At 38.0% G+C, this 12683-nt stretch overlaps 1 protein-coding gene across 3 annotated transcripts in view; it reads left to right on the top strand.

The window, feature by feature from the left end:
• Positions 1-1660: 1660 nt before the first annotated feature.
• Positions 1661-12683, top strand: part of atg7 (ATG7 autophagy related 7 homolog (S. cerevisiae)) — a 79775-nt gene continuing 68752 nt past the window's right edge. The window contains exons 1-10 of one of the 3 annotated variants that reach the window (XM_054783612.1): positions 1661-2154; positions 2939-3119; positions 3218-3272; positions 5718-5835; positions 5917-5994; positions 6077-6193; positions 6542-6688; positions 8002-8090; positions 9168-9289; positions 12326-12416. In XM_054783612.1, coding sequence (XP_054639587.1) covers positions 2951-3119; positions 3218-3272; positions 5718-5835; positions 5917-5994; positions 6077-6193; positions 6542-6688; positions 8002-8090; positions 9168-9289; positions 12326-12416 — 986 coding nt within the window. In that variant the 5' untranslated portion in view covers positions 1661-2154; positions 2939-2950. The other 2 variants (XM_054783613.1, XM_054783614.1) reach the window with 2 other exon arrangements.

Raw genomic sequence — 12683 nt, 5'->3', positions numbered from 1 at the left:
TTATCTTGAAAATAAGAACTCTTGCATGGTTCAATGTAGGCTTCTATTTTCCAGGTAGTGTGTGTTAAAATGAGTATGTAGATAGTTTGTGTGTTACAGCATTTCTGTTTTTTATGTATTAAGTTTCACATTGAGACTCATGGCTGCAGGATTTTTTATACTAAAGATAATACAACATTAATGTCTTGGTTGTGGCTCATTATTTGTGGGAAAACAATCTTTGACAAGGATGTTTGCATTTTTTATATTCATTGCCTCATTAAAACTCAAAACATCTTGTAATTGCTTTTGTTATTAAATCGTGGTTGAAACAATAGATTAATTGCAGTTTGTGACTTATTTTATTTAGCCATTGCACAAGGATATGGGAAAACAATACTGTATTGAGACATGCAATATATTTGCACTGGTTCTATATTTGGAACGCAAAGCCTCCATCAGGCTCGATTAGAGCACATTATCATGTTTTGTATCAGGTGAAGGCCTGCTGATCTTGTTATGAATCAGGAAGGGGGAGTCAAACTGAGCAGGGGGCAGCGATTATGTGAGCAGAAGATGAACAGTTAATAGTTGTGGTTCAATTGTGTTCTACAAACTAGGAGTAGGCAGATACAGTAGATCCAAATATCAATTGTATCAATCAGTATTACATCGACACTAGCGCGATGAGATTGATATTTTTCTATTCCTGTTTATGTTTATTTTCCCAAATACCTCAGGAATAATCCTTGGATACAGGAGGCCTTTTGGGAGCAAAACGTAAAAGGATTTGAACGAGAGCCAATAGTAGTTTTGCTTTTGTTAAGTTATTTTGCACCATTTACTTTATTTTGCTCAAACAATTGTATTGTGTTCTATTGTCCTTTGTTGTTGTATTTGCATATTGTTAACTTATTCACAAACCAGTGTGATCATTTTTTTTGTTTTCCTAAAATCTTTGTCCTGTGTTTTATTCTGGTTATAATCCTGATAAACAAATTAAAGGCAAAATAATAAAATCAATCAATGATCTTGAAAAATTTCACGTAAAAAGCATCAGTATGGCTCTCTATATTGGCTCTACATTGGCATCGGATTGATTTAAAATTTTTTTGTATAATCCGCCTTTAATTTTTAATTATAATGATAATAATAAGATAAACTTTATTTATCCCACATTGTTGCAGTATATAATACAAAATGTACATAGAAACCGGATATAGAGTAGACATGGCTAAAATAAACAAATATACAAATGAAAGACGAAAGTAATACAATAAGTGTTGGAAAACAATAGAAAAAACATTATCATAGCACCCATTTTGCACATACAGAAGATGTTGCGCGCCAGAAAAAAATGTAATATTTTAATATCATTGTAATATATTGGAATGCAAGAGGAACGTCCCAATATCACAATTCATGTACATTATTAACAAATAATTTAAATTCTTAACAGTAAAGGCAGAATTTCATTCTGGCAAAGCGTTAAAATAAAAACCATTACCATTTAAATGACGAACAAGTGAAACAAAAACTGCGATTGGCTGGCGACCAGTCCAGGGTGTACCCCGCCTGTCGCCCATAGTCAGCTGGGATCAGCACCAGCATGCCCCCGCGACCCTAATGAGAAGAAGCGGCATAGAAAATGAATGGATGGATGGACAAGTAAACCCCCGCCCCAACACTTTTTGTTGTATTTTAGCAGTGCTCTTTTAAGACGGTCCCTAGCTCTGCGGCACTGTGGTTGGATAGAGGCGATTTCAAACTTCCGGGATCGTTTTCATTTCCAGCAACTTCCGGACCGGTGGAAACATTTGTTTTTCTTTAATGTTTTTTTCTCGCTTGCGGGACTTAAATTAACGGTAGTATCAAGCGGAGTTCCTCGTCTATGTACACATATTGTACAGTGACGCCTGTCTATAAAACGTGTGACCAAATGTCGTGTTCGCAATGAAAAGGAACGGCACCTACAGGTTTTTGTCGGTTTTTTCGTGCTTTATAGTTTGTGCCTTCTTGTTTATCTTTTGGTTCTTTGTGTTTTACTCAATGGTGCATGTACCGTGAAGTAAGCTAGGCACTGGGTTGCATGGCTAACAAGAATTACCCATAGTGCACAGCTTTGTGTACGCCCTGCTCACGTGACCACTAAACACGGAAGTAAAGAACCCCGTGGTAAGTAGACAAGCTTGGCAGATTGAGTCTTGTTTGGGGAAATGTTTTTGCTCCTTTTGACACCCGAACGTTTTGGGGATGGAGGACCGTATTTCCTCCACGGTGCTGCACTTGTAAACGCAATCGGTGTGGTTGATTTATTGGCATTTGCTGACAAACAGTAGGTGAAATAACATGCTCATAAATGTTTTGTAGTTTGGCATCGTGAAGTCATATCACATAGCTTTTTAATACGGCTAAATACAAATTAATCTCCTAATAGCATGCTAAATAATATCTATGTTTAATAGAATATTTACCTGTCAAGTGATCTGTTTGAGAAACTGGCATGAACAACTCCATAAATAAATATTTGATATTGCTGATACTTTTACATTTAGTTTTTTATTATTTTGAAAGTAAACTAAAGTCAAGTTATTTCTCCCCGTTTTTCCAGTTAGACCAAAGGTGTCTATAGTGCGAATGACACCCGGTTAGTGGCACATTGCAGAAATAAAATTAAACCAAAAAAAAGGGAAAAATACACCTTAGCCTTTCACAAAATTTAAAACATATGTATGTAAATCTGTCAGTTGTTTGTACCTTTGATCATCCTGGAAAAAGTTTGAGCACCCCGCAGTTAGACTAGTGCTATGCTATCTGGTCACACAGAAGGAATACATTTTAAAAACCATAATGTCAGTAAAAACTAAACTTATAATAAAAAGGGGTTTCAGCAAAATTTAACTTTGTACATATGTATAAAAAATTATGAAGCTGTCTATCTATTTGTCTACTCTTCTAGCATGAGGTCATTATGGCATCCACCCCAAGTGAAGCTTCAGCCTCTGCAGACCTTAAGCTGCAGTTTGCCCCCTTCAGCAGCGCTTTGGAGGCAGGCTTCTGGCATCAACTCACACAGAAGAAACTTAATGACTACAGGCTGGACGAGAGCCCCAAATGCATCAAGGGATACTACTACAATGGTAAAGATTAGAGAGTCATGTGCTGCTGCTAACAATACACACGAACATTGTCATCATGCGCTGTATGTTAAAATGTGCCTTCATTGTATCTCCTCTAGGTGATCCGGTTGGTTTACCCACCCGTCTGACCTTGGAGTTCAGTGCGTTTGAGGTGTAAGTTAGGAGGATTGATGCTAACAGAGCCAGATAGGAGATATGAACAGATGAAGTGTGCGCCACATTGTTAATGTGAAGTGTTTTGACAGTGATTGACAGCAGAATGGGTGGGGCACAGCATTGCAGCAGATGGCAATTTCATAACTGTTACCCAAGCTTTATTTGAATCCACTTCTTCATTACTTCATTTTGAAACTCGCAGCTTACAAGAAGCAATGGATTACATATCAATGTTTTCTGATTTTGAGGAAAAATTTTGATGGATAATTTTCTGGTGGAAAAAAAAGGTTATTGAATCTCAAACTGTTGCACGAGTATCGTTGGTGCATCCCTCTACCGGTAGTAGTGATCAGGAACACCAGATATTTTTTTTCTAATAAACAACAGTGTTTAGTGTACATATGTACATATGAAATAATTGTACTGTACAAATGTACAAATTTGAAGCTAAACCGTGATGGTAAGTGGAGATATCAAAAACAGTGGTGCTTGCAAAGCAGAATATTTTTGAGGTGGTACTTGGCATAGTAGGCTTGAGAATCATTGACTCATGTAGACTATATACCAGGAAAATTGAAGAAAAAAATAGATAATAGTGCCAAAGGTGATACCATATGTGTGACCAACTCATGTGGCTCTTTTTTTAAGCAGATTTGTCGTAAAATAACATTAATTTAGTTTATTTGGAACATGCTTAACATGTTGAAGTACATCACACATTTACACTTGCACAAGTCAGCATTTTTTTTTTATGATGTTCATTTTCACTTCCATGGTGATGGCTTCCCTTTTCTTTGGCTCTCTGTTGCTTGAGGGACATAATGAGGTGCAAAAAGTGAACTACTAAGCAGTTATTATTAGTTATTCTTCCTCAGTGTGGCCGTCCTCTGGCTAAAAATCAACTCCTGATACCCGACGTCACTTCCTGTCCACTCTTTCATAAGACATTTATTGAAACACACACAAGCACGAGTCTTATTTATGTCTTCAATGGCTTATTTTCTCTGATTATATCTACTGTAATTTCCGGTGTATAAGCCGCTGCTTTTTTTGTTAAACTTGGAACTCTGCGGCTTATACAGCGGTGCAGCTAATTTATGGTTAAGGTCTAATCTCGTGACATCTCCTTTACTTCAGAAGTACTACTAATTCAGTGAGTCAGTGAGAAAACGGTAGCTCTTTCTTTGGCAGTAGCGAATCACACGCTATCAGTGCACTCACAATGAGCTTGTCAACCCATTGGAAATTGCAAGAGTATGACCAAGAGTATGTACCAGTATGACAATATAACAGTCTGACTCACAGTGTCATCTCACAAAGAACACTAAACTCATCACACAGCAACTTAACACTCAAAAGGGATACTTGAGAAATATACAAACATGTACCAATACAGTTTTAAAAAAGTAAAAAAAAAAACAACTCTTAAATTCTGAGCAACACATTAATTGGGGCGCTGCAATGACCTCAGCCTCCCTCTGGGCTCTGGGTTCCATGCCCCTTGCATTGCATTGCAAGCATTGCAGTGGCATCCATCCATCCATTTTCTATGCTGTTTGTCCTCCAATGAAACCCTTTTCTCAGATTAAATGCATTATGGGAAAACTTCAAAATGTGTTTTTTATTTTTTTAATTTTAAACTCATATTGGTACATGTTTCTATATTTATTAGGAAAACCTTTTGAGTGTTAAGTTGCTCTGTGATGAGGTTAGTATTCTTTCTAAGATGACACTGAGTCAGACTGTTGTATTGAGTAATGACCTGCAATTTCCAATGGGTTGACCAGCTCGTCATGAGATTTTTCATAGCTCATAATTAGCTCCTGTCAAATAAAGAGCTGCTTGGTCCTCACGGACTCGTGCACGCCAAAATATGCCATTTTATGATGTGGACATGTGCAACTTATAGTCCGGTGCAGCTTATATATGTACAAATCTGGATTTTCCTTTAAATTTAGTGGGTGCGCCTTATACACCGGAATTTATGTTTATTGGGTAATATGAGTGTAAAGGTGACTATAGGGGTGTTATTTCATGTTTACAGGGCTCTAATACTGGTAAAAATTGTATTTAGAATGTCACACAGGTTTTCTAGGCTCTAACCATGAAAATATTGAGTTTATTAATATTGAATCATACTTCACGGAAATTCGTGGGTGGGTCTGGAACCAATTAACCGTGATAAACGAGCACATACGAACACTAGCTTAGCTCTGTTTCTGGATAGAGTCTCCACTTTGCTGCAAGGGCTCGTTTTCTTGCTCTTCTCAGTCTCCTCTTGGGTAAAATGTGTAAAAGTAAACACAGGAGATCCCTGTTCTTCTCCATTGTTGGTGGTTGTTAACATCTGACTCACACACAGCTCTTTATTAAATATAAAACACATTCAAAACCCAAATGTGGGGTTCCCATTAATCCTTTTCTTCCTTTTTTCAATATCAGAGAGGGCTCGACTCCGGCCCACTGCTGTGCGGCTGTTGGCAAACTGTATAACACCAACACCCTGGATGCCTTTAAGAGCACTGATAAGAAGGCTCTACTGGAGAAAGAGTCCAAAGAGGTAAAATGTCACATAGAACTGCAAAATGAAATCAAATGTATTTGCATGGTACTTGAAAACCTTGTAAATGTTGTTTTGTAGCTTTGGGATGCCATACAGTCGGGAGATGCACTCAGAAACCCGACCGTGCTCTGCAGGTTTATTCTATTGACCTTTGCGGTACGTGACATGGTATTAATGGCATTAATATGTGCAAAATCACATCAATTGCAATACATACTTTCTCCCCATCTTCTTGCAGGACTTAAAGAAGTATCACTTCTACTACTGGTTCTGCTTTCCTGCACTCTGCTTCCCAGAGGGGATAAAGATCATAAAGCAGCCTTCTGTCCTAGAGAAAGTGTTCTCGGCAAAGCAGGTTATTAACAGTATATATCAGTGCTTGCATTATTTGACGTGAAATACCAAAAAAAAAAAGTCTGAACCTAACACACACATACAATTGTGATTTATGTCCTCAATGAGAGATACAAATGTCATATTGCGACTCATTTATTCTAATCACCAAAATATTAAAGGAATCAATAACACAGAGAGATATGCATTTATCACATTTCATTATGCCTTATTAAACTGGAGATGTTACAAAGTATTATTCGATACATTATTCATTGTTGCCCTTTTCAAGCTGGATATATACGGCATCAGGGGTGTCCATATGCAGACACACTTTTTTATTTATGACTTCTAATTGTCTCTGTCTCAGATCGCAGCCTTGCAGGAGGCCTATGATTGCCTGTGTATCAAAGGCGGGACCACTGCTGTTCCTTATTTCCTAATGAAGTACACAGATGACGCCGTTCAGTTGGCCCTGCTTGGAGAGTGGGCAACGTTCTTCCCTTGCACCACCAAGGTTTGTCTATTATTTTTACAGACAATTTTACAGCTTCACAATCATGAGGAGAACAGCATTTTAGTCGTTGCCAAGGCAGCACCGGGTTGCCCGCTTTGGTGGTCTATGGTAATGCAGTACAGAAGTACTGCAATTTCACTGCAATTCAGTGGAATTTCACCGTGGCAGACATATGTATTTTAAAGCCATTTTACCATAGGAAATAATAGAAATAATAATCTGTTCCCAGGTCAGACCAAGAATCTGTAAAACAAAATGGCTTAATATGCATTTTTTGTACTAATAGACCATAGTCAACCACGAAGCAGTGATCATTTGTTAATAACGATGATTGAAGGTGCGATGTTTGAACCGCAAAGTGGTAAGGGATGACTGTATATACTGTATATATTTTTTACATGATTTGTTGTTATCCAAGTGTAAAAACAAGTATCCACACACAAACAACAGACTAAACACTCTTGTATCTTAGATAAATGACAACACGTATGGTGCTGCAGGAATCCTACGACTTTGAATGTGAAATAATATTTAATAAAAAAAAATGTAAAAATAATTTTATAATGAAATAATACTACTTTAGATAGATAACGTTTACAGCCGTGTCCAAAACCAGCAATGTGTCACTTATATACTGAAAAAACAAGCAGTTTTTGTGGGGATCACAAAAATGAAAAATTTTGCAGAAAAGTTATTGAAGAACACAATTAAAGTTAATCCCAAAACTTTTTGGCACGACTCTATTGTCTGTCACAGAACAGAAATGTATCTTCGACAGGCAAACAATCTAAAAACTTACAAGACAGAACAATATGAGATATAAACATAATACAGTATATAACACAAAATGTAAAAGATGACTATTCTTACTAGCCCAGTCTTTCTATTCTATTCTATATTCATATTCTATAGTATTTCTGTTATACTATTAATTAAATAAATATAAAAATATGTTATACATGTTTTAAATTATTTAGTTTATAATAATTTTTATAAAACTAAAAAATATGCAGAATATTTTAAAATATGTGTTTCTTTTTTTGCCTTTTTTAAAAATGAAAATTTGGCTTAAATGCCAGATTTTACAACCTTCTGGGATGTTCGACTTTCGACGTTTCACTGGACTGATTTGCCTTCTTAAGCTTCTGACCATGTTATCACAAATAAAAGCTTATAGGACTGCACTTGTGTTTGCCACTGGGGCTCGAAAATACTCAAATGGTGCCCCGTGCCAAAAAAAAAAAGACCAAAGAGCTTCTTCCCTAACTGCTATTACAGTATGTTCATAGGATGGTTGCTGATGTTTTTTACAGATCACTGTGGGCGTGTATGATCCGTGTACTCTGTCTCAACATCCAGGATGGCCTTTGAGAAATCTACTGGTCCTCTTAGCTAACCAGCGGTAAACACCTTTCATTGTGTGTGCGTGGGCGCATGTGTGTGTGCGTGTGTGTGCGTGCGTGTGTGTGTGTGTGTGCGCGTGCAGAATGTTTGGCTGTGAATGTCTTTCTGTCATCATGACTTGTGTAAGTTTTTGTGTGTTGTCAGTGAATATCACTGCAATGGAACCTCTAAAGTCAAACTCCCCTAAAGCTGTTCAAGTTGGAGTTCAACCAAAATTTCAGAGAAAAAATATGCTTTTGAAGTTGCATAAAAACTTGTGTGGGGTTTCAATTTATATCTGCACATCTTGAGACTTCAGCTCAGTGAGCATCAAAAGAGTAGGGTATCCCTAATGAAAAGTGTGATGGCTGCTCAGTACAATATGACCGAAGCGGCAATAGGTCGAAATCAGTAATTAAAGAAGTTAATGAATGCACCCTGCAAAGTCAGCTGTGTTTTAGTGTTCTTGTGAAGAGACTCTCTTCCAAGGCACACTGGCTGCCTGTTATTCAGTTTTTTGCCAGTGCAGTGGTGATCTACTGTAATACTTGGTGAATATTTAAGATTTACACTTGTATGACAGTTAAGAATGTTAAAATGTTAATACAGGTTTTTATGTTGGTGACAGTTTGACTCTGGAACAGATGATTCCCATTTCCAGTATTTTATCATGGGAATTGCAGTAATTATACATGCATTTTATTATGCAGACCAGCGGTGTATAAGCACCATTCTTGCCCCTTTGTACATTATTTGAACATGGTGGATTTGGTTATAAAACACAGATTTGTGATAGCTGCTCTTGTTTTTCTTTTTCCAAAGTGCTTGGCCCACAGGCATTTTTTTTCCAAAACAAACTTCATCCATCTGGTGCATGTCCCCCACTGTTAAACATAAACTGTTGACGCTGGCGATTACAGAAATGCAGCTTGTCTCATTTTTTGTTGTTTTGCCTGGAGTTGCGCTTGTGAATGAGGCCCTTTCATTACCTTAATAGGGGAAATATGTTGCCACTGTTTGCATCATACTGGGGTGAGAATGTCACATCATACTTTGGAAATCAAATGTGTTTTCTATTTCTTTGTGTGTGTGTTAGGGGCTCTAAGGTGGACACAGTGGAGGTTCTCTGTTTCAGGGACAGAACTCTGCAGGGAATCCGCTCCATTCAACATAGCATCATTTTTCAGGTCAAATTACCTGAACTCCCCCTCGACTCTGGTAATCTTTTTTATTTTTCCCGTGTGTGCTGGTATCCTTATGCATATTTTAACTAATTTCAGCAGTGTTTTCCACTGCATTGCATTTGTGGTAGTGAGGTGGGGGGCATAATTACATCATTGTATATTTTGCACAATTGGCCATACGACATTTGCATGTACAGTAGACGCCCCTACAATGTAAATAATCCGTTCCGAGAACCTTTATGTTATAGGGTTTTTATGTTATACGAAGCGTAAAATACATGTAAATAGCCTAATCGGTTCCAAGATCTTCCCAAACTCACCCCTTTGGCACTTCAAAATATTCAAAGGAAAATATAAGAAAACATAAAGCATAAACATAAGAGTAACATTCCAATATAAATTAAGGTAATACATAAGATTACTGTAAATTAATAAAACTGAAAAACAAAAACAATCTTACCGTTCACGAGATGTCTTGATCAGGAGCATGCAAGTGGAGCCAGGAGGAGGAGAAGGAAGAGGAGGACTAGCCTGAGTCGAAACGCGACTCAAAGAGTCTAAGAGTCAATTGGTCTCACAGACAAACGCACACGCACTACACGATAATGCTGTGTGCAAAATTTTAATTTGTAACTTACCTTAATTGTTGAAGTTAGTTTAAGGGCGACTAAGAAGAGGAAGGGAGGTTGAAGGGACAAACCTGTCTCTCACACAAACTCACGTACGCGCTCATGTACCCAATGAGATGAGAGTGTAGGCGGTGCCCCGATAATCAGCCAATGAGATGAGAGCGGAGGCGGTGCCCCGAAAATCAGCCAATGAGAGCGTGAAGGGTCAGAAGACGTCACCAAGTGTTAGTCTGAACTTGCACCGACTTGAGGCATTTAATAAAGTTGATTGAAAAAAAAAAATAAAAGCTTGCACTGACTTGACGCTTTCCGTTATATGGAATTTCTTCCGTAATACAATGCAAAAACTTTACATAAATTCTTTACGTTCAGTGGAATTTCCATAAAAGGTTTACGTAATGCGAGGTACTACTGTAATTGTAATGGAAGAGACAAAAAGTAAGTTAAAAATATAAGAAAACACAACAAATATGTTTAGAGCTACAAATAGACCTTCTGTCGCTTCTTTTTTGTTGTTTTTAATGTCACAAACAAGACTGAGCAGCCTATTTTTACATGTTTATGTTTCCTTTGTTTGTCAAGCATTAAGATTTTGTTTGGCGGCCCCTGAATGCACCACAGTTATGTGGTGAAACCAATATATAGCTATGTATCTCTAACGCTGACACAGCTTGAAGGTATGGTTTGGATTTTTTGACATGAAGTTGTATGACATCCCCATCAGCAGCGTAGTTCACCAACAGCGACTCAACCCCCACTTGGTTTCCTAAGACCAGTTCTAGTGAGATTTGAGTGATGAAGAACATAACTCCAGGTAGTAGCTGGGGTTTCACAAGTAAGGAGTTTGGCTTCTCAAAACAATCAGTGTTCAAAAGAAAAAAATTGAAAGAAATCAGACCTCATAAATGGCGCAGCGTTACATTTGTCTCCCGCCGTATTCCAGCACACTGTTGCCTCTCCATTCTTGTGTATGTGAGGTCTGATTTTTTTTGAGTAGGCATTTTTGTGACGCAAATGTATTACTCTTTTGAATGCATATTGTTTTCAGAAGCCAAACTCCTTACTTGTGAAAGCCCAGCGAATACCTGGAACTACGTTCTTCATCACCGAACTCTGACCAGAACTGGAATTAGAAGACCAAGTGGGGGTTGAGTCGCTGTTGATGGACTACATTGCTGATGGGGATGTCATACAACTTTATGTAAAAAAAAAAATCCAAACTATCCCTTTAATAAATCCACCAAATGGAAGACAAACTGCCGTGTTGTTTAACTAGAACACACACGTCATACCTTTGCTGCTCTAAACCAGTTAATTCTCAGGAAACATCTCACCATTTTGAGAGCCTCTCAGTTTTAGTCTCCCAAAGTCTCTTCACTAGATTTGTCGCTAGTGGTCCTTTTGAAAAAGAGCCACTCGGTGTCTGATTACTTGCTTCATATATAGCCACAATGTCGCAAAGTTGACAACAGTGATTCCTCCCGCTACATCTTTTTATTCTTTGGCAGATCAGGTACGTATGAGGTGTGTTAACAAGCTGACTTACACAGGTGGTCCCATTATCATGTGTTTATGAGCAAAGGCAATTTATTTGTGGGGGCCGGCCACAAATAAATGCATGTATGAGGAAACACTGTTCAGTGAACAATAGGGTATCTGTGATGAGTGTTCTAGTGACCATTTATTCATTCATTCATTTTCCATGCCGCTCGCGCTCACTAGTGTCGTGGGGGTATGCTAGAGCCTATCCAAGTTGAATTTGGCCGAGAGGCGGCGTGCACCCTGGACTGGTCGCCAGTCAATCGCAGGGCACATATAGACAAACAACCATTCACACACACTTACACACACACACAATTTAGAATCGCCATTTAAGGACGGTGGTGATGGTGACCATTGAATAGGAAATTGAACTTGAAACATATCAAAGCAGTGCACTCAGTACGCTCAGTTCAACATGACTTTTTTAAGCATGCGGGTGGGTGTCTTTGTGCGTATTTTAACTGATATGAACCCTATGCCATACTGAGTCCTCATACCCTTTTGTTGAATAAGGGATGAACGCTAATAAAATGATAATAACGAGGAGGGGAATGGCGGCACTCTGTGATCTGCGAAGGTTTTTTGTTGTGTTCAGATGATGGTTACTCTCTTTGCAAAAGCGATTTAATAAAAAAAAAAAAAAAAGGAATGAGACGCACAAGGTTGCTTGGAAAAGGCATTAGCCAATCATCTTCAGCCCTGTTTTTTTTAGAAACCGCCTTAAACAAGGTACAGGCACATCATGAAAGGAGAGACATGCATTATATTAACATCTCATACATTAATTTGATGAAAGTCCAATTAGAGTTTGCCATCATAAATACATTAGCACAATTTTAGTCCTTGTACTTGTTTGCCACATGGAAAAGGAACTTATTTCACCTTGTTTATGTTCACAGCGTGTCCAAAGAGCGTCGGCTGGGAGAAGAATCCCAAAGGGGCCATGGGACCCAGAATGGTCAATCTCAGTGAATGTATGGACCCCAAAAGGTAGCGCAAAAAAAAAAAAAAAAAATAGGTAGGAGTGTGACGGTACGTCATAATCAGCATGATACGCACCTCGGTTTTATCATCACAGTTTAGTTCATTTTTGGTAGATGTGTCCCAATATGACTTTTGTTACTTCTGATACGATTCCAATATTTGTAGCCTTGAATATTAGACGATACCGATGTCGATCCAAATCATAAATAAATACTTTTGTGACTTGTTTAGTGGTGTAGAATGTTTGAAAAGCATGCATCTTGTGTATGGTTT

Source organism: Dunckerocampus dactyliophorus, chromosome 8, assembly GCF_027744805.1.
Source record: "Dunckerocampus dactyliophorus isolate RoL2022-P2 chromosome 8, RoL_Ddac_1.1, whole genome shotgun sequence".
Taxonomy (NCBI): Eukaryota; Metazoa; Chordata; class Actinopteri; order Syngnathiformes; family Syngnathidae; genus Dunckerocampus; species Dunckerocampus dactyliophorus.
Note: the sequence above shows the minus strand (reverse complement) of the source record. Positions and strands in the feature narration are given on the sequence as shown.